Here is a 21,106-nt window from a genome sequence, read left to right on the forward strand (position 1 = left end):
GAGCTCACCTTTTTTCCCCTTGAGTCTTCTATCTCAGTTATTGGTGTCACAGCTGCCCAGTCAGCCAACCTGGAAGTTCCTCCAAGCTCCTTCTGGTTAACCTCTGCAGCGGCCACTGATGGGTGCCCACCCAACACACGTTTACACCCCTTTTCTCCTTCTCAACAGGACTCTGTTGTTGTTCAGATGCACCTACCCTCCACTGCATGACCATGTGCTTCAGGGAATTTGGTGCTATCTCAGCCCCAGGGGAGGGTCCGATAAATCTAAGTTAATCACGGTGGTTCCATTCCCCTTGCCAATAACTAACTGGTTTGGTTGTGGGCATGTGACACAATTCTGGCCAAGGTTATGTAAGGGGAGGTGTGATAGACACTTCTGGGAAATGTTCTCTTGCTTCTATGAGATATACACTGGAAGAGGCCATGTTCTTCCTTTTTAGGACATTATCACGGCATTTGCCAACCCCAGCTGTCGTACAACCTGGAAGAGAAGTAGCCTGTAAGTAATAGCAATAAGCCTATTGTTAAGATGCCAAGTGGAAAATTATATAAAATTATTATCTCACATGACTGAGTTGTGTTTAAACCAGTTTGATTCAGAGTATTCTGCTTCTTGAAGCTGAAAAACATTCTAATGGACACAACTTCCCAACAGTTTTCACCCTCTCCTCCAGATTAATTTGATTGGAGATGGACTCTAGTTCCAGGGATGGGTCTTGCTTAATCTAAGTTAATCATTGAAATCCCAGCCTATTAACTGTTCCAGATCCCCATTGAAAAACATGGGATTTCCCTAGCCACAGGGTTTGGTTTAGAAATGGACACCTAACCCAATTTGAACCAATGAGTTTGCTGACTCCTGAGAAGTTATTTTGTTCTCTTAGGAGAAAGTCATGGGAAGAGATATTTCCTCTCACTTTCTCTCTCTCTTTCAGTGTAAACAAGAAAGCTCGTAGCTCTGATTGCTGATAGCTGCATTCTGCACCATGAAGGAAACCAGCCTGAAGACTGGTTCACACTGAGATGGCAGAGTAGAGGAATAGAGAAAACCTGGGTCCTTGATGACACTGCTGAACCACTGGATCCACCAATCCTTTGCACTTATTATTCTATGAGCCAAGACATCCCTTTAGAAGCTGGTTTGAGTCAGATTTCTGTTAATGGCAACTAAAAGTATCTTAGATGATGACCCGTTTTCCAACAACCTACCAGTTACCAGGTAATTTTACAAGGATCTCTCAAACATCTCATGAACTTGTGGCCTCTTCTTCATCTCGACAGCCTTAACCAATTCTGGGATTTCTCTCCTAGATTCCCACAAATAACACCTTCCTCACTGGTCTCCAGTTCCATTTCCCTCCATGTCATTCCCTACCTGCTGCCAGGGTGAGCTTTCACAGAAGATCTGAGAGCATCACTTCCTGCTTCAAACCCTCCTCTTCAGCTGGCTGTCTCTAGCTCAGTCTTTCAGACGAATTTCCAGGTTTTATGGAAACTCTTTTCTGACACCTCTCAGGCTGTTTCATTGGTTATTTGGCCAACCATGATACCTCATCAAGAAAGTACTATTTCACATTATGATTTTCTTCTTTTCTATCTCTGCTCATTGGGCTATGGGAAATTCCCCCATGTTCTTAGACTCAACAGACACTAAGTTTGTTGAGTGTACACATGCCAGAATTAAGTTTTGTCTAACTTGTCACACTCCAAAGGGGGGGGGGGCTAACCAACTAGGTAATTTGGTTCAGTGTCAAGAACACTGGACTGCAACCCACAAAGCCTGTTTTAATTTCACCACTTACAAGCTTTGGGGATGTCAAGGGAATGCCTTGCTTGAATTGTCCACAACCCAGTTTCCCATCTGTAAAATGGGAATACTGTAGTTATGTCAGTGGTAACAGCCTACTATCCACTTTTTCTGGAAGAGGATGGTTGTTTTTCCTGGAAACTTTTCCTTCAGAGTAAAGATGCAAAAGGGGGAAAATAACTAATGTGACAGAAAGTAAAACGTAATCACCAAGTTATTTCCCAGTGAGTTTATTTCCATCATTGATAGCATAGGTAACAGAATCATTTTCCAAAGACATGGACTAGAGAAGACTAAAGGGGGTGATTATGATCATTAGTGGTGGCTTCAAAAGACCACTGGATAACACTCTGAACCAACAAAATACACTATGCAAAATGCTCTTCCTTGGGGGCTGTCAAGTAGAACCAGAGGCATGGGTACATGGAACAGACTGACAGACCTCAGAGGGGAGGGGATGAGGGGCCTGGATAACAGAAGGTGAAGAGAGTAGCTAAAGAACATATATGCATAACCCACGGACACAGACCACAGTGTGGTGAAGGCCAGGGGAGGGGGTGGGCGCTGGGTGGACGTAGGCAAAGGGGAGGAAATGGCGGAAATCTGTAGTAGTGTCAATAATTTAAAAAAACAACAAAATACATAAATGTAGGTCACTCAGTCACTGAAACAGCTTGGCTCTGGCTGTTCTAAGCTCCCTGCAGAGAGGGAGACAGAGCGGGGTGGGGAATGATTACTCCTCAAACAGAGAGTGATTTAACACCACCGCTGGCTATGTGACAAACTAATTTGCCCAAATCACTAAACTTGGGTTTTTCCATCCACATTAATTTGTTTGCTTGCACATGACAACAGCAGCATTTGTTGGTGACAGGATTCAAAGGTCTGGGCATTGCGACTAGCAGGAGAACACAACCCAAGGCAGGGCACCGCAGCCAGTTCGGTGGCCTGCACCCCGTCAGCGGCCGCATGCACAGGGTCGAAAGGATCTCTTTCAGCCCGTGGCTGTCTTGAAGGCTTGGTTCAGTGTTGGGCTCAAACTAAATTTACACCTTTTACTTAAACTTCTGGTATTCATTCCATCTCAAACCCTTGGAAGCCACTGAATGCGATGGAAATGTGGTCTTGTGGCCAAAACAGTAGTCTGGAGCCTGTGGTTGTCTGGTTTTATTTTTAGGATTAAAGGAGACCTCCATCAAGCCAGCCTCTTTTTTTTATTCTGAACCTCAGTTTCCCAAATGTAGGAAGGAGAATCCATAGCAGCTTGGGGGAGAAGCAAAAACCTGGCTTCCTAGTTAGGTGAACCGAGATTTGAATCTCACCTTCAGCATCTCCTAGTTATATGACCTTCAGTAAGTTATTTAACTTCTTTGAGCCTTGGTTTTTCCATCTATAATATGGGAATAATAATAAATACCTGCTTATCTCATTTATTCAACAGACATTTATTGAGTGCCTCCTATGTAGCAGGTAGTGTCCTAGGTCCGAGTCCACAGAAGTGAGTGACATAGACACAGCTCTTGTCTTCATGGAGCTTATGATCTGTTGTGAGAAACAAATAACAAAAGCTCTTAGGACTGCACCTGGATTTTAACTGGAACTCAGTAAATGTTTTGAGTTGACCAAAAACATAATTATTGAAATTCAGCACCATATCGATAGGCATTAATTCCTTTTTCATTGATCCTCCTACTATCTTAAGGCCTTTGCATATGATGTTCTCTCTGGATTGTTCTTTCCTCAGCAGTTCATATGGCTTCCTCTTTCACTTCATTCATACCTGCATGCAAATGTCACCTCCTCAGAGGGGCCATTCCTAACCACCTATTAAAATATCCTCCCACATGCCCAGCCGGTGTGGCTCAGTGGATTGAGCATCATCCCATGGACTGAGAGGTCCTGGTTTGATTCCCAGTCAGGGCACATGCCTGAGTTGTGGGCTTGATCCCCAGTGGGGAGCATGCAGGAGGCAGCTGATCAATGTTTGTCTCTCACATCAATGTTTCTATCTCTCTCTCCCTAAAAAAAATCAATAAAAATATATTTAAAAAATAAAATATCCTCTCACGTCCATCACATTCTATCCTGTTACCTTACCTTAAACCCATTCTTGATGGGTTTAAAAATCATCTATAGTGATAAGTTCCTCTCAGATTTAGGGCAATTCTTCTGTACTCAAGTGTCTGCAATATAATCCTAATTTTCAAAGATAGATTTGAAAATACTTTACAACAAAATATATAGAATGACCAATAAGCATATGCCGAACATCACTAGTGATCATGAAAAAAATTTTAAAGACTGATCCTACTAAATGTTGGCAAGAACAACTAGCACTCCCATACACTGCTGATGGGAATGAAAAATGATACCACAATTTTGGAAAACACTTTAGAAGTTTCTCACAATTAAACTACACACTACTATACAGTCAGTAAAACCCACTCTTAGGTATTTTCCCAAGAGAATTGAAAACAAAACAAACAAACAAAAATACACACACACATACACACACACACCTATAAGGACTTGTATATGAGTGCTCATAGCAGCATTATTTATAATTCATAAATTTACAAATACCAGTAACAACCCAAATGTCTATCAACTAATGAATGGACAAGCAAAATACAATATATCCATACAATGGAATACTATCCAGCAATAAAAACAAACTCCTGATACATGCTATAACATGATGAGTCTCACAAACGTCAAGCTAAGTGAAATAAGACAGACTCAAGGCTACACACTGTATGGATCTATGTATGTGACATTCCAAAATCAGATGGGTAGTTACCTGGGACCAGGAGTAGGGGAATCAGGTTGACTACAGATTGGCACAGGGAATTTGGGAAGGGGGTGCTGAAAATATCTTGAGTGTGATGGTAGTTACACAACTGTATCCAGTAGCTAAGACTTACCAAAATATACATAAAGATGGGTGAATTTTATTATATGCAAATTATGCCTTAATAAAGCTGTTACAAACATTTTAAACATATATAGATAGATGTGCATAAAGAATAACTCTATACTATTATCTCTTGTGGTGAGATTTGGGTGCTTTTCATTTTTCTTTCTTTGCTTATCTAAATTTTGTAAAATTTCCACAGCGATTATCTACTGCTTTTGTAGAGAGAGAAAAAATAACAATAAAATACCATGGACATAAATAAGTGGGTTCTTCAACAAGGAATCTATTGTTGAATCAACATTGTTTGCTTGTAATGAAGCCCATTTGGTTCACCTCCTTCTCATCTATCTTTCCTCAGTGGCACTTCTGAGGGGTGAGCTGAGGAAATGGATGCAAAAAGGTACAGAGCTTAATAGCAATGCTTTTGTCTGTCCAGTTCTCGGTTTGGCTCTCACCTTGATTTTTGGATGAATACACAGTAGACTAATGATAGGGGGCTCTCATCCTACTTTGCCAACTCCGCCCTCTATTCCAACCCAAATCAACTCGTGCGTCCTCCTGGGCCCAAAAGAAAGTCCTCAGCACAGGGCTGGGCAGATTGTGGTTTGTGGGGTCTAGGCCGGGCGCCCGCCTCCAGCTCGCGTTGGTCTGTTGAGTGTTGCGTGGTCCTGGTGAAGTCAAGAGGCCATTCATCAGCGGAGACCCATGTTTAGCACGACCTCTCAAACCGTACGTGGCAGGACAGAACACGGAGTCCCTCCAAGAGCCCCTCTGGGGTGGGGGGACTCAGTGTCAACAGGCCTCTGGTCCTTTTCCTCTATCATACATTCAATCCATCTTCTAACTTTCCTCCTCTGAAAGGGCAGTCACCTTAGGAGACCTGACCAGCCCGCAGGCGGAGGTGGCAAGCCCAGAGAAGTCCTCATTGCTTGCCCTCGCGTGCCTTGGGGAGCTGGACAAGGCCCCTGACAGGGCCCAGCTATCAGGACACAGGACTCTGGTGAAGCTAAGGAAGCTATACTTATAAAAAATAACTTCATAAAATATCATCCTGTGGAGAGAACATAACAATTTTCCAGCCACTTTAGTTAAGAAGCAAAGCCCAGCAGGAGCTCAGAGCAGCTGGGGTGGGCATGGGGGAGGGAGACCATCAGCTTCCCTCAGAGACTCTGCTTTCTCTCCAGAAATCCTGGTTCCCGACCCGGGGTCTCTGTCCTCAGGGTTCACACAAGCGCTATTTTCAGGAACTTAAAACTCCAGCATCTAACTCCACACATTATTCATAATAGTCAAAAGGTGGAAACAACCCAAGTGTCCATTGACGGATGAGTGTGTTAGTGGCCGAAAAAATGGCGCCAGGCGTTAGCCTCGGTTCAGCAACCTCAGTTCTTGAGTCCTGGCTAAGGGAAGAATTCAGAGCCAAGACTCAAATTATATGAGAAAGTTTATTTAGAAAGTCACAGAGGTAGAAGTGAGCTGAGAAGAAATGGGCTCAGGAAAGAAGTTACAGCAAAAGAAGGGCCTTTGGAGCTTAGGGGAGAGAGGGGGGGGTAGAAGGAGGAGGGAGGAGGGAGAAGAGAGAGCGAGAGAGAGAGAGAGAGAGATGCTTTGAGGGAGGAAAGGGAGGAGAGGTTTTGGTGTGCTGGGAGGGGGGTGGGGGTGCAGAGAGAGAAAGAAGGGTGTGTGCTCCATAGCGACAGCCTGAGTGCTGGGTCCTCCATCCTGAGGGCTTTTATCTGAGGCCTCAAGAGAGTATTTATCAGTGTTCCTGGTGTTTCCTCAGTGTCATGGTCCCATTGACCGGTCAGCCACAGGCAGGGAGTCATCAGCCATTGCAGCTGGTCCTGATGGCAGTCATGACGTCGCTCCTGCTCTGCCTAGCTTTGCTGATTTTCTGGGCCTGGAGCTGAAACACAGCTGAGGCCTAGACGTTATCACCAGGGACTAATGCTTAAGGGAGTGGTTGTGCAAGGGCTTGTAGTTTTTGCCTGTTGCTAAGCACCCGGGGCTCTATGCTCCAGTGACCCTCTGCGCCTGGCCCATTGTTCCTGCTGTGTTCATGCCTGTCTAACAGCCTACTACAAGTGGAAAAACAAAATGTGGAATATGCATCTTCAATGGAATATACTCAGCCTTAAAAAGAGCAGAGTAGCCCAGCCGATGTGGCTCAGTGGTTGAGCGTGGCATGCACCAGGAGGTCACCCGTTCGATTCCTGGTCAGGGCACATGCTCAGGGCCCAATCCTCAGTGGAGGGCATGCAGGAGGTGGCCAGTCGATGTTCTCTCTCATTGATGTTTCTCTTTCTCTCTCTCTTTTCCTCTCTCCAAAATCAATAAAGAAAAAAAATTTTTTTTAAAAAAGAGCAAAGTGTCCTGGCCAGTTTGGCTCAGCAGTTAGAGCATCAGCCTGCGGTCCCGAGAGACCCGGGTTCGGTTCCCGGTAAGTAAGGGCATGTACCTCGGTTGCAGTTTGTCCCCGGCCCTGGTTGGTTGTGCAGGTGGCAGCCACTTGATGTGTCCCTTTCACGTTGATGTTTCTGTCTCTCTCTTCCTCTCTCCCCCTCCTACTCTATCTGAACAAAGTATGGAAAAATGTCCTTGGGTGAGGATAAAAAAAAAAAGAGCAAAGTAATGTTACATGCTTCAGCATGGATGAACCTTGAAGACATATGCTAAGTGAAAGAGGTCAGTCCTAAAGGACAAATACTATATGGCTCCTTTTGTACGTGGTGCCTAGAGTGGTCAGATTCTTAGAGACAGAAAGTAAAGTGGTGGTTGCCAGGGGCTGGGAGGAATGGGGAGTTGTTGAATGGGTACAGAGTTTCAGTTGGGGATGGAAACAGTGGTGATGGTTCCACAACAATGTGAAGGCATTTAATGCCCCTGAACTGTACACTTCAAAATCATTACGATGGTAAATTTTATGTTGTGTGCATTTTACAACATACACACAAAAACACAAACATTCCAAAGGTATCCACAAGGCCTCACCCCCTTATAAAGGCACCAAGTCATGCCTGTTGCTATTGAGATCAAATCTCTAAATGGGCAGGCATAGCCTTTGATTTAAAAAAATAAAAATAAAAAATAACAGCAAAATGTATCAGTTATGACCTAGTGCAGTTTTCTTGGCAGGTGCTATCTTTCAAAGCATGGCATCTTTGGGGGGCAATGAAACAAAGGGGCCTTGATGGAAAGGTTGGCGTGGGTGAGTGTCCTGGTCTCCCCCCATGTAGAGGCTGTGAGCCTGTGGTAGGAAGGCCATGCTAAAGGAGAAACACGCTCCACAAGAGTGACCAGACAGTGTCTCTGAACAGATCCCACCCACCAGACAGGCATTTGGGTTTGAGATGACCCTTCCTCTGGCCTATTTTTAGAACTGGAGTCAGAGTTCTTCACAATAAGTAGCCGGGAGCTCTCTGGCCTATGTGACACATAACACTGATACAGCGCCAAAAAGGGGGCCCATCCATACATGTGAGGGACAGGATGGTACCTCCTCTCCTGAGACCCTCATCCATCACCCCCAGACATCTGGACCGGGTCGGGTTGTGAGGACCTCAGAATCTTGGCACCCTGCTCGACACATGGGTTTAGAGTTATTGTACACAGAGCAGTTCAGACCGGATATTAAAAGAGTCAACACAATAGATTCATTTTCCTGGCCAAGAGCTCGAGGGTGGGGATGCTGGTTCCACAAGCATCTGGTTCACCGGGAGGCAGAAGGCCTGTGGGGGAATTTCCAGGTCCCTCCCCACTTTCCCCAGTCCACCCTCCTTGAGAGGCAGGATGCAGCGTGGGGAGAAGCCACCAGAAGACAGATTGTGATCCAAACTCTGCCCCTCGGTGACCTGTGTCCTTGGCCGCTTTGAGCCTCGGTTACTTTGTGAAATGGCAAAAACATCTCCTTCTACTTCATTTGTTTAAATCAAACGACTCAGTGTCTGGGGACTTGCTTGAGAAGAGATTACACAATTATTTAGGAATTTTCTTCTGCTCCTACATTTGGCATAAACAAGGTTAAGTCATTGTGTGTAGATTAAGAAAACAATAGAAGCCTCAGAGTCCAATTCTCTGCCCTGGAAATGTTTCTTTTCTTTTTTTAATTTTTTTTCTTTATTTATTTTAGAGGGAGAGAGAGAGAAACATTATGAGAGAGAACATCACTTGGCCGCCTCCTGCATGCCCCCCACCGTGGATCGGGCCCACAACCTGGTCATCGGCCCTGACTGGGAATCGAACCGATAACTTGGTGCGTGGGTCGTTGCTCAAACACTGAGCCACACCGGCCAGGCAAAATGTTTCTTTTTTATTCCCTAAAATTCCTGCAACACTGTGGTCTCTACAGAAATGAGGAGACGTGTCCAGTGAACTGTGGGTTACTGGGGTCATGCGAGGATCGCCGAGGCCACCCCATTTTCTCCTATTTCCTAGAAAGAAGCCTCATTTCTCCAAAGTGACACAAGCATGCTGGGTGAGAGTTAGAGGATACAAGGGGGCCTCCTGCTCCCCAGCCTTTTTTAGGGCACCAGTTATCCATGTTGGGGAGGGATTTAGTGTTCGTTCTCCAGGAGGCCCCAAAGGGCACACCAGCTGTGGCCTGCCAACTTCTGACCATTCCCAGATGGGACCGGGGGGAAGGCCTTCGGACAGCTTTGTGCTCGCAGCCTCAGTGAGCAGGTGTGCTTGCCAAGCCAGAAAGGGGTACTGTGCCTTCCCTTCCTCCTGTCCGTGAATAAACAAACCGACACCTCCACATCGCCTTGTAGCAGCTGCCTGTCGCACCGTAAGTTCTTGCCCGGGCCTGGGTGATGGTGGTGGCTCCCCTATGAGGAGAGGAGGGAAGACAGAGTCCCCCACCCATTCCTACCCCCAGAGGGCTCAGACCCAGAGGATGAAACCCCGAGTGCCTGCAGGTACTGACGCAGGCCCTTCGGGACATGTTCCACAGCCGCTCAGGCACGAAGTCCTGTTGTAGAACTTTGGGGAGAAAGAAGTGAATGGCCCTGGACACCAGCAAGACACCTACACAGAGCTGGCAGGAGGGGTACCACGTTCTCCTCAGAAGGAGTCAGGGGAGTGTCTTTGGTAACACATGAGGGACTCCAGGACATGAACTAAGCATCAAAAAGTACAGATAGCTTTGCTTTCTGCTTCTTTGCAGCAGCCTAATTATACCCATTGCACCATGCTCTGCCTGAAGGGGCCCTTCTGGAGACAGCTGGAGATGGTAACGCAGAGGCATGCCCTGGAGCAGCCAGGCTCCTGTGACAGTTCCAGCTGAGCCTGGGCCCTCCGGCCTCAGTTTCTCCTCTGTAGAGGGGAGATGGGAAAGCCTATGCCCAAAGTGTTGTGAGGATGCAACGAGATGATGTGTGTGGCGTCTACCACACAGAAAGGTTTGGGGGAAACTTAACTCCTCTTCGCTTGCTCTCCTTTGCCTCTCTCTGGGGGGTGGGGGGCAGAGAAGATATCACTGGCAGCTGCCACTGCCTTGTATTTGAGAGGGGGGCACCTCTTCAAAGCCAGGCTGCTATCACATCCGTCTCGCACGTCCAGTCCTGGCCGTCAGATTCAGGATCTGCCCTCCCTATACCACTCAAATACCCCAGGCTGGCATGGTGAGGGGCAGATGGGAGCTGCCAGCGCCATCCCAGGCCACGCCATGGTGAGTCGCTTGGCCTTTGGGCAGCAGGAGGCAGCCAGGCTTGGGGCTCCTGCTGCCGGGCCCTGACTGAGGGTAGGCTGGAGTTGCTGGGCCGCCCCTCCACCAAGGCCCAGTGTGCAGGAACCCTCAGGACTGCTCTGAGTAGGCCTTTTTGTGGTTCCCCTACTGTGGTGGGTGGGCAGAGCTGGGCATAGAGGCAGCTTGCAAGCCGCCATGGAAGTTCTCGTTGAAGCAACCACAGAGTATGGGGTTGGTGCTGCGGTGCAGAGGGCCAGCCAGCGGGCGAGGGGAAGGAGTAGACAGGTGAGCTGCGGCTCACTGAGCTGCCCATAGTCAAAGCGCACAGAGCGGCAGCCAGACAGTGTGAAGAGTCCACCACGACCAGCCTGGGCTCCACCCTGGCCTTGCGCTAGGGCCCCATCAGCCCTGAGCAGCTGCCTTCTCACCTGCTTCGCTGCGGTGGAGGCCTCGACAAGCATGTGGGTGATGCAGGCGTTCATGACCACGAGGAGCCTCCGCAGTGCCAGGCAGGTTTCGAGAAGAGCAGGGCGGTGTAGACCTGGCCCACGCCTTCCTCAGGCCGGGCCTCCCAGCACGAGAGAGCAGGTAGGAGCGACTGTGGGCGTCCATCATGAAGTGGAGTGTGACAGTCACTGTGACAGCTGAGGGCACGTGACGAGCAGGGCCAGGGCCCGGATGACTACGAGGGTGACGAGCGCCTTCCACAGGGTCAGCTTCTTGTGGAAAGGGTGCGCAAGGCGAGGGACTCTGCAGCAGGGAGAAAGGAGAGGCAGAGGGCTAGGTGGGGCCCAGTCATGCCCAGGGGAGTGCACCCTGTCTAAGGGCCGGCAGGTGCGAGCACTTTATCCATCATCGTACCCTAGTGTCACAGAACATCTCTGAGGTTAATTGGGTTAGTTTGCAATCAGATGGATTTCTCACTTGTGAGGTGTCAGCTCCTGGTCTCTGCCAGGAACAAGGGAAAGGGGGATTTACAGGAGGGCGAGGAGGAGGCACCAAGGGGTAACCCGACTGGCTGGCTCGCAGAGCAGTCTGTGCATTCTGCCCTAGAGCAGGCCGCTTAAGTAGGTGTGTCAAAGAAAACAATTTTTAGCTATTTGTGGATTCTCCAGAACACCTTGGGAACCCACACAACAGGCTGTCCCTACAGTGTCCTTCCAACAGTGCCTCCAATATTAGGACGAGTCTGTACCATTTCCTCAGTTGAACATCTCAGCTGTGATCATTGTTACACCCTTAATTTACGTTGAGGAAACTGGGATTCAGAGGTGTCAAGCAACCAGCCCAAGGTCACATAGCTAGCAGGTAGCAAGGACCAGCCTGGAAACCAGATTTGTCTTGTTCCATTAAGCCATATAAACCAGCAGCTATAAACCCTCACTGTGCATTAAAATCTCCTGAAGAATTTTAAGAAATACCTGTGCCGAGTTCTCCTGGCCAAAGACTCTAATATAATTAATCTGGGAAAGTCACAGGGCAATTTAGGCACTAAACCTGCCACTGGAACACAGGTCTAGAGCTGATTGCCAGCCAAGTGCTCTTTCTGCTTCACCAAACTGTGACATGCCCTCCTGCCTGCCACCCTCTCCCCTGCCGGGCAGCACCTTCTACCTGTCTCATGGCCTGTCTCAAGCCATGTTGTCTCTATCTGTATGCCTTTGAACTACTGGTTTCATAGCATCGCACACTTAAGATATTGCCAGAGAACAACTAATTCTTACAGCGTGTGTACCAGCTATAGTAAAATATCAGTTTGTGGATGGAGGAGAATCCTGGGGCAGACCAGAAAGGTTTCCCGGAGGAGATAAGAAACAAGACTCTTGCAAACGCTGCTGGAAGAGGTTGCACGTTCACATATCATTAACAGTGATAACAGCATGAAGACCAGTGAAGGGGAGGGGCTTCCCCCAGTTACCCAGCTAGTGAGTGGCCTTGCAGAGACAGGAACCCAGTTCTATCACCCCAGCTGCCCACATCATTGGGTCACAAAAGACTGTGCTTGATAAAAGCAGAGGCACAACAAGATAAGATGAAGACATTAGATTCTGGAAAGGGCAGGACGGACTCAGCATGGTGGCAGAGTGAGGATACCCCTTGACTTCTCCTCTTAAAGTTACAACGAGTCAGATAACTATAATTCAGCAGAGGCTTCCTTGCACAACACAGAAAGATGTCTGAGAGATCCACGCATCGAGACATCTGAAGGTGGACGTATCAGAACAAGGAGGGGAAGGACAGCAGTGGAGGCCACAGATGCAGTCTGGCTCCCACCATGCCCCAGCTGACATGGTAGGGAGCGAGGAGCTGGGTTACAGCTCACACTCAGCATCCTGGAAGGCCAGAAGCAACATTTCTGCCTGAAAAGCCAGTGTTAATTGTGGCTAAACTTGGACGGAGACACGGCACAGCATTGTGGCGGCAGCAGACTAGTGGTCACCATTACTAGTAGGTAGGCAAAGCTGCAGACTTCTGAACCCCTCCCTCTGCGCACTGCACCCCCACCCATTGTGGTAGAACCCAGAGATACCTGGAATAGCACAGCGTGGCTGGCAGCTTCTGGTTACAGAGGCAGAATCAAGAACTCACAGTCCCAGAGCTCAGGGTGATCCCTGAGACTGAGGCCACCCAAACACAAAAGGGATGCCCACCTCGTTGGAGAATATGGGGCATTTCCCACAACTGAGGCAACACTGCCCCACCAAGATCCTGGAGCTGCCAATAGTGCAGGAAAGAAAAAAACAAAACCGTGTGCAGCATCTAGTGGAAAACACAAGAAAGACCTCTACTTAACCTGCTGGATTGTTAAAAGCAAAACAGTACCTAAACAAGAAGAGGAAATTGCAACTCTGTTTCAGAATAGGACATGAAACAATTATAACGAGGGTTAAAGGGGAAAAAATCATTTTTAAAAAAGGACACACCTCTGCAATTTGGAAATGAACACAGCATGAAAGGGTGGTTTGGACACCAAAATGTAAAAGTGGAGAGGGAAAAGACTGAACTTGCTCAGGCGAATGAAGATAAGATGCAATCAGGGAAAAAGGGACTATTATATGTATGAAAATTTTTTTTACATAAACCTAATGGTAACCACAGAAAAAGACTATATAGAGCTGAGACACATAACATAAAAAAGAAGAAACAGAAAAAAAAAATTATAGAAAACTACCAAGCTAAAACAGCAGTCAGAAACACACACAAAAAGAAACAATGGACATACAGAACAACCGAAAAACAAAGATAACATGGCTTCATAAATCCTGATACATCAATAGTCACCCTAAAATGGACGGAAGTCACCAATCAAAAGGCACAGAGTAGCGAGATGAATTTAAAAACAAGACCCAACTACGAGTTACCTTCAGGAGACCCATCTCAGCTACAGAGACAAACATAGGCTCACAGTGAAGGGGTGAAAGATGATACGCCAAGCAAAAGGTCCAGAAAAAAGTGGGTGTAGTTGTACTTATATGAGACAAAATAGATTTTAAGATAAAAAAGGTAACAAGAGACAAAGATGGACATCTTATAATGATAAAGGGGACAATTCATCAATAAGACATAACACGGCAATATATACAGGGGTGAGCAAAAGTAGGTTTACAATTGTTTATATGGAAAATAATACAATTATATTAAATAATAATACAAGAATATACTTACAGTTGTGAGTACAAGTTATACTCACAACTATAAACCTATTTTTGCTAACCCTTGTATGCACCTAACCTGGGAGAACCAAAATATATAAAGCAATTACAGACCTAAAGGGACAAACTGACAAAAGTATTGTTACCCAGCTGGTGTGGCTCACTGGACTGGGTGTCATCCCATGGACTGAGAGGTTCTGGTCTGATTCCTGGTCAGGGCACATGCCTGAGTTGTGGGCTTGATTCCCAGTAGGGGGCGTGCAGGAGGCAGCCAATGGATGTTTTCCTCTCACATCGAAGTTTCTATCTCTCTCATTCTCTCTTCCTCTTCTCTCTGAAAAAGCAATAAAAACATATTTTAAAAAATACAATTTTTGTAGGAGACCTGAATACCCCATTGATGGTAATGGATAGATCATCCAGACAAAAAGTCATTAAGGAAATATTAGTCTTAAATGACACATGGACTTAATCAATATTTACAGACCTTTCTATCCTGAAATGACAGAATATACAGGGTGGGGCAAAAGCAGGCTAACTGTTGTTTGTATGGAAAATAATACAATAATTAATAAATAATAATACAAGTATAAATTCTGTGTTTCATGAACTCACAACTGTAAACCTACTTTTGTCCCATCCTAAACATTCTTCTCAAGTGTACACAGAACATTCTCGAGGATAGACCATATGTTGAGACACAAAAATAATCTAAATAAATTTTAAAAGATTGAAATCATACCAAGCATATTTTCTGACCACAACAGTATGAAACTGGAAATTAGCTACAAGAAGAATGCTGGAAAAACCACAACTATGTGGAGATTAAACGTGCTACTGAATAACTATTGGATTAAAAAAGAAATAAAGAAAAGTTAAAAAGATACATAGAGACAAATGAAAATGACAACACTGCATACCACAATTTTGGGGATGCAGCAAAAGCAGTACTAAGAGAGAAGTTTTAGCATTACAGTTATACCTCAAGAAACAAGAAAAATCTCAGAAATGAAAGAGAGGTTTCAATGGAACCTACAGAAATACAAAGGATTATACAAGAATATTATGAAAGGCTATAAGCCACCAAACTTGATAACCTAGAAGAAATGGATAAATTCTTAGAAATATATAACCCTCCTAGACTGAACCATGAAGAACTTAAAAACTGAAATAAATCTTTCACTACTAAGGACATTAAAGCAGTCAGCAAAAACGCTCCAAAATACAAAAGTCCAGGACCAGTTGGCTTCACTGGTGAATTCTACCAAACATTCAAAGAAGATTTAATACCTTTCCTTCTCAACTTCTTCCAAAAAGAGGAATAAGAGGGAATACTTATTAACTCATTTTATGAGGCCAACATTACCCTGATACCAAAACCAGGTAAGGACAACACACACACACACACACACAAATTACAGGCTGATATCTCTGATGAACATAGATACAAAAATCCTAAACAAAACACTAGCAAATTAAATATAATAATACATTAAAAGGATAATACATCATGCTCAAGTGGGGTTCATTCCAGGATGCAAGCATGATTCAGTATATACAAATCAATCAATGTGATTACCACATTAGCAAAATAAAAGATAAAAATCACATAATCCTATCAATAGATGCAGAAAAAGCATTTGACAAGATACAACATCCATTTATGATTAAAACACTCAAAATAGGTATAGAAGGAAAATACCTCAACAGGATGAAGGCCACATATGACAAACCCTCAGCTAATGTCACACTCAATGGTGAAAACTGAAAGCTTGTCCTCTAAGATCAGAAACACAACAAGGACGTGCACTCTCATCACTGTGGTTCATCGTAGCACTGAAGTCCTAGCCATAGACCTCAGGCAAGATGAAGAAATAAAAAGCATCCTAATTGGGGATGAAGAAGTAAAACTGTCACTATTTGCAGATGACATGATCCTATACATAGAATCCGAAAGATTCCACCAAGAGACTATTAGAAACAATAAACAAATATAGTAAAGTTGCAGGATACAAAATCAATATACAAAAATCCATTGCATCCCTATATACTAACAGTGAAATATCAGGTAAAGAAATGAAAACAATCTCATTTACAATTGCAACAAAACACATAAAGTATCTAGGAATAAATGTAAAGGAAGTGAAGGACCTATACACTGAAGACTATAAGATATTGTTGGAAAAAAATTGAAGAAACACAAAGAAATGGAAAGATATTCTATGTTTATGAATTAGAAGAATTAACACTGTTAATATGGACCATATTACCTAAAGCAATATACAGATTTAATGCAATCCCTATCAAAATCCCAATGGCATTTTTCACAGAAATAAAACAAACAAAAAAAACCTTCAATGGCATTTTTCACAGAAATAAAACAAAAAAACCCTTCAAATTTCTATGGAACCATAAAAGACTCCAAATAGCCAAAGCAATCCCAAGGAAAAAGACCAAAGGTGGAGGTATCACACTCCCTGACTTACACAGTTATAAAGTTACAATAATCAAAACAATATGATATTGGCAGAAAAACAGATACACAGACCAATGGAACAAAATTGAGAGCTCAGAAATAAACTCACACATATATGTACAACTAATTTTTGACAAAGGAGCCAAAAACATACACCGAAGAAGAAAGGCCTCTTCAATAAATGGTGGGAAAACTGGAAAGCCACATGCAAAAGAATGAAACTAGACTGCTATCTGAAACCATTTACAAAAAATTAACTGAAAATGGATCAAAAACATTAATGTAAGACCTAAAACAATAGAATACTTAAAAGAAATGTAAGCATGCCCTGGCCAGTTTGGCTCAGCAGTTAGAGTGTTGGCCCATGGACCAAAGAGTCACGGATTTGATTCCAGTCAAGGGCACTACCTCAGTCATTCTTGGCCCTGATCAGGGTCAGTCGGGAGACAACCAGTCGATGTGTCTCTCTCACATCGATGTTTCTCTCTCTCCCTCTCTTTTCCTCTCTCTCCCTCCTTCCCACTCTATCTGGAGATAAATAGAAAAATATCCTCAGTAAGGATAAAAAAAGAAGAAAGAAAGAAACGTAGGCACTAAACTTAATAGACCTTACTCTTAGAGGGGGTTTTGTAAATTTGACCTCAAAGCAAGGGAGGAAAAGCAAAAATAAATAAATGGGACTACATCAAACTAAAAACTTCTGCACAGCAAAAGAAACTATCATCAAAACAAAAAGGCAACCAACCAAATGGGAGAAGATACTTGCAAAAGATACCTTGGATAATTTTTGCTTAAAAAAGAGACTGGTTAAATAGATTGTAACACATCCATACAATGAAATTCTAAGCAATTGTAAAAAGAATGAAAAATTATTTAATGTATTAATATAGAATAACTTCATGTAAATTAATTTTAATTAATCCTATTTACAATACACGGTATATTTTTAAGCAGAGAAAAGGTAAAGGTAAAGGTGCAGAAATGACTTGAAAGTTAGTATTTCCTTAATTTGCTTGTACTTGTATGTATGAAATATTTTTGGAAAGAGACAGAGAAATTGACAACATTGTCTTCCAGGAGAGGGCAGAGTGGAGGGGAGATTTTTCACTGGATACCTTTGGGAGATTTTGACTATTGAACCATGGAGATGTGTTGTCTATTCAAACAATTAAAAAATTTTAGGCTTGCAAAAGTGATTGGCAAAACCACTTTAACCAACCAGTGATCTTGCCGCATCATTGTTGACTGATGTGTGTGTGTGTGTACGCACACATGCACACATATGTGTATGTGTTGGTGTGTTGGGAAGAAACAGCAGCCCCGCAAGAACCAGCAGTGAGTAGTGAAGGTCCCATCAGGCACAGCCCGTCTGCCTGAGGAGGCTGACTGCCCTGGCTCCACTTTCCTGGGTTCTAGAACCTATAGAAACTAAGACTGTGACTCGCCCCAAGTCAGGTAAGTCACTCTGAGTGGGATATGAGGTCAGCACCTGCAGCCTCAAACCTCTAGGGGTCTCCATGGCTCTGGAAATCCTGAGTCCCAGGGTCTATTCTGAAATGGGGGAGGGTGGATGACAGAGGGATCTTTCAGACATTTGCAGATGAATAGGCAGGAAGTTAGTGGTCAGGTGGTCTAATTCTGTTTGCAATCTTCTATCAAATCCCTGCTAAATGGTCAGCCAGTCTCTACTTAGACATTCCCAGTGACAGGGAGCTCACTACCTGTAGGATAGAACTGTCTTTGTTGGTGAACAGCTCATATAAGTGGATTTTTAGGTTCTTATTCAGAAATAATCTGCCTCTTTACCACTTCTTCTCACTGGTTCTGGTTCTGCCCATGGGAGCTACCTGGCAGAGTACAACTGAATGGTGTAGTTGTCAGAAACACGGATGTGGGATTGTGGAACTTGACACTTAGCTGTGTAACTACAGGCCTGTCCTTTAATCACTCTGAGCATCAGTTTCCTCATCGATAAAATGGGGATAATAATAATGCATACTTCACTGGATTATTATGAGGATTAATTAAGGTAATGCAGGAAGAGTAAGTCACACAATGCCTAGGAAAATAAAATGATTAATTCACTGTATCTATTAGTCTAGTCTAATCCCTTAGCCACAAGACTGTCTTGAGAGTCTGAGACAATGGCATCCTGACCCAGAGACCAGGTGAGCAATGATTTCAGGGGAGGATATTCCCACTACCTCCATCACCCCCACTCACCAGTGATGAGGTTGTCCACAAGGGTGGTAGAAATGCAGGAGATGCCCACCAGCAGGTCGCTGCTGGCCAGGTCGAGGATGAACTTGTTGGTGACAGTGCTCATGTGTTGGTTCTTGAGCACAATGAAGCCAACCAGGACATTGCCCACCATGCAGAAGAGGAAGATGAGCCCAGAGGCCACAGTGAGCATGGCCGCCCCTGGGGAGGAGTGCTGGCAGTAGGAGAAGGCGAGGTTTGCAGCTGCAGTGGCCTCAGTGTGACAACCATCCTGGCATGGGGGCCAGCTGCTGTTGGAAGGCTGGAAGGGCTCCCCTGGGAGCCAAGGAGCATATGGGTCAGGATCCTAGGCAAAGAAGAGGTGACTGACCTCTCACCACCAGTGAGAACCTTCTGTGCTCCAAACCCTGACCATGCCCTGGTACTCTGATCATGTGCTCAACTCCAATTCTAAATAGATCCAAGACTTCCAACCCACAGCCACTCAAACCCTGATCTCACACCTCCCACCTGTCTTTTCCACTACTCATTTCCCAGTTCCGCTGTTCTTCGTTTGCAAACAACCCCCTTGGTCCCCTCCTTCTCAGCCCTGCTCTCTGCCCCAGAGGCTGACCTGTAAGGACTACAGCACCCAGGTTCCCTTGCTCTGATTTCTCATGGGGCTCAGCCAACATGAGACACTGAAGGACTGGAGAAGAAAAAAGTCAAAGTATTCATCTCCTGACTCCCTCCCTGCCTGGCCCATTTCTGCCTGTGGGGTTGTCTTTGTGGACACACCTCCTGTTAGTGACTCATCTTTCATGACTCAGCTTTTGAGTGGCCCCGGTGACACTGTTCCCTTCTGCACTGACAACTCCCTGTGATTGCCAGTCCCAGGGCTACTTCATCATCCCTTGCTGGTTCCCTTGCTTTCTCTTCCCGGTTTGAAGTCCCTCTGTTAAACTCTCGTCAGTTAAACCCTTTCTGAGTGCACCACCTGTTTTCTCCTGGACCTTGGCTGTTACACCCTCAGCATCTTTGATGCCCTTCCTCACTGTCTCCTCCATAGAACTTTAGTTGGGAAAAGCAAGAAGGCAGTAGAGGAAGGGGGAATGAAAGGAGCTATGGAATTCACCAGAAGGCCATCCAAGGCCCAGGCCGCCACCCACCTTTCACCGTCTCCCATCATGGTGATCAGCTGCTTTATTTGCACAGCATTTAACAAAGCACTTCCATGTCTATTATTTACCTCCCACTATTACAGGAGTTAAACAGGTTAGGTGTTAGCCCCATTTGAATGGGAGAACTGGGATCAGAAGGGTTCCATGACTTCCTCAGGTGGCACAGGATGACGCAGCAGAGTTGGCCCTGCTCTGTGTGTCTCTGAATCAGTCCCAAGCTTCAGTCTGTGTTTTTCCAGCCACGTTCCTAAGAGTCCAGTGTCCAACCGCAGCTCTGCTGGGAAATCATTAGATATAGTGATTCACAATGTTGTCTCATAAACTCCCCTCCTGCCTTCCCCTGGGGTTGAATGTGGCCTGATCTTGGGGATGAAGTCTTTGGGGAGTCTTCTGTCTAACCCAGAGTTCAGCCACTGGCCTGGAGGCCCACTGGAGGCTTGGGACCTAACAGCGAGACCGAGGAGGAGCAGGCCCAGTGAGCTGGCATAGTCGAGGCTGCAGGGACCAGCAGGTGCCACAGGGGCACTCTGTGGGGGCAGAGGGCCTGCTGGTAGAGGGGAGGGGAGGAGATAACACTCCCCTGCATAGGCCCTTCCAGGGGCATCTAATTGCACCCAAGCATCTTAATTTTCATATGGAAAATGTCAAACATGTACAAAAGAGAGTGTTATAGTGAACATATACAAGAGTATGTAGTTTAATGAACATTACAAGAAAGAAGAATATGAAGAACTCCATGTATAAATCATCCACTTTCTTTTTATTTATTTATTTATTTTTATTTTTTTGTTACAGATGATTCTCCTTTTTTACCCCATTGGCACCCCCCTCCCCACCCCACCCCCGCTCCATCTTTGTTGTCCATGTCCATTGGTCATGCATACATGCATATAAGTTCTGTGGTTTATCTCTTCCCATCCCCCCAACCCCCTCTTCTGAGGGATGTCAGTCTGTGCCCTACTTCCATGTTTCTGGGTCTAAAGTATTCCTCAGACTGTTATGTTCATTATATTCCGTATATAAGTGAGATCATGTGGTATTTGTCTTTTTCTGCTTGGCTTATTTCACTTAGGATAATACTTTCCAGGTCCCTCCATGTCGTCTCAAAGGATAAGAGATCTTTCTTTCTTACAGCTACATAGTACTCCATTGCGTATATGTACCACTGCTTTTTTATCCATTCGT

The 21,106-nt window shown here is 45.1% G+C and overlaps 1 protein-coding gene across 1 annotated transcript; it reads right to left on the reverse strand.

The window, feature by feature from the left end:
* Nucleotides 1–11,044: 11,044 nt before the first annotated feature.
* On the reverse strand, nt 11,045–19,929 carry NPFFR1 (neuropeptide FF receptor 1). Its single transcript, XM_036264845.1, has 7 exons — nt 19,910–19,929; nt 19,754–19,811; nt 18,765–19,107; nt 13,775–13,794; nt 12,943–12,971; nt 11,337–11,360; nt 11,045–11,162 (listed from the first exon to the last, which is right to left on the reverse strand). The coding sequence occupies exons 1-7, from the start codon at nt 19,927–19,929 to the stop codon at nt 11,045–11,047; spliced, it is 612 nt and encodes a 203-aa protein (XP_036120738.1).
* Between the last annotated feature and the right edge of the window lie 1,177 nt (nt 19,930–21,106).

The sequence above is a fragment of the Molossus molossus genome, unplaced genomic scaffold, assembly GCF_014108415.1.
Source record: "Molossus molossus isolate mMolMol1 unplaced genomic scaffold, mMolMol1.p scaffold_m16_p_17, whole genome shotgun sequence".
NCBI lineage: Eukaryota > Metazoa > Chordata > Mammalia > Chiroptera > Molossidae > Molossus > Molossus molossus.

Coding starts and splice junctions, on each gene's coding strand:
- NPFFR1 (XM_036264845.1), bottom strand. CDS start 19,929: ATGATGGGAGACGGTGAAAG. Junction 19,812..19,909: donor ATGATGGGAGACGGTGAAAG/GTGGGTGGCGGC, acceptor TCCCAACTAAAG/TTCTATGGAGGAGACAGTGA. Junction 19,108..19,753: donor CTGAGGGTGTAACAGCCAAG/GTCCAGGAGAAA, acceptor TTCTTTGCCTAG/GATCCTGACCCATATGCTCC.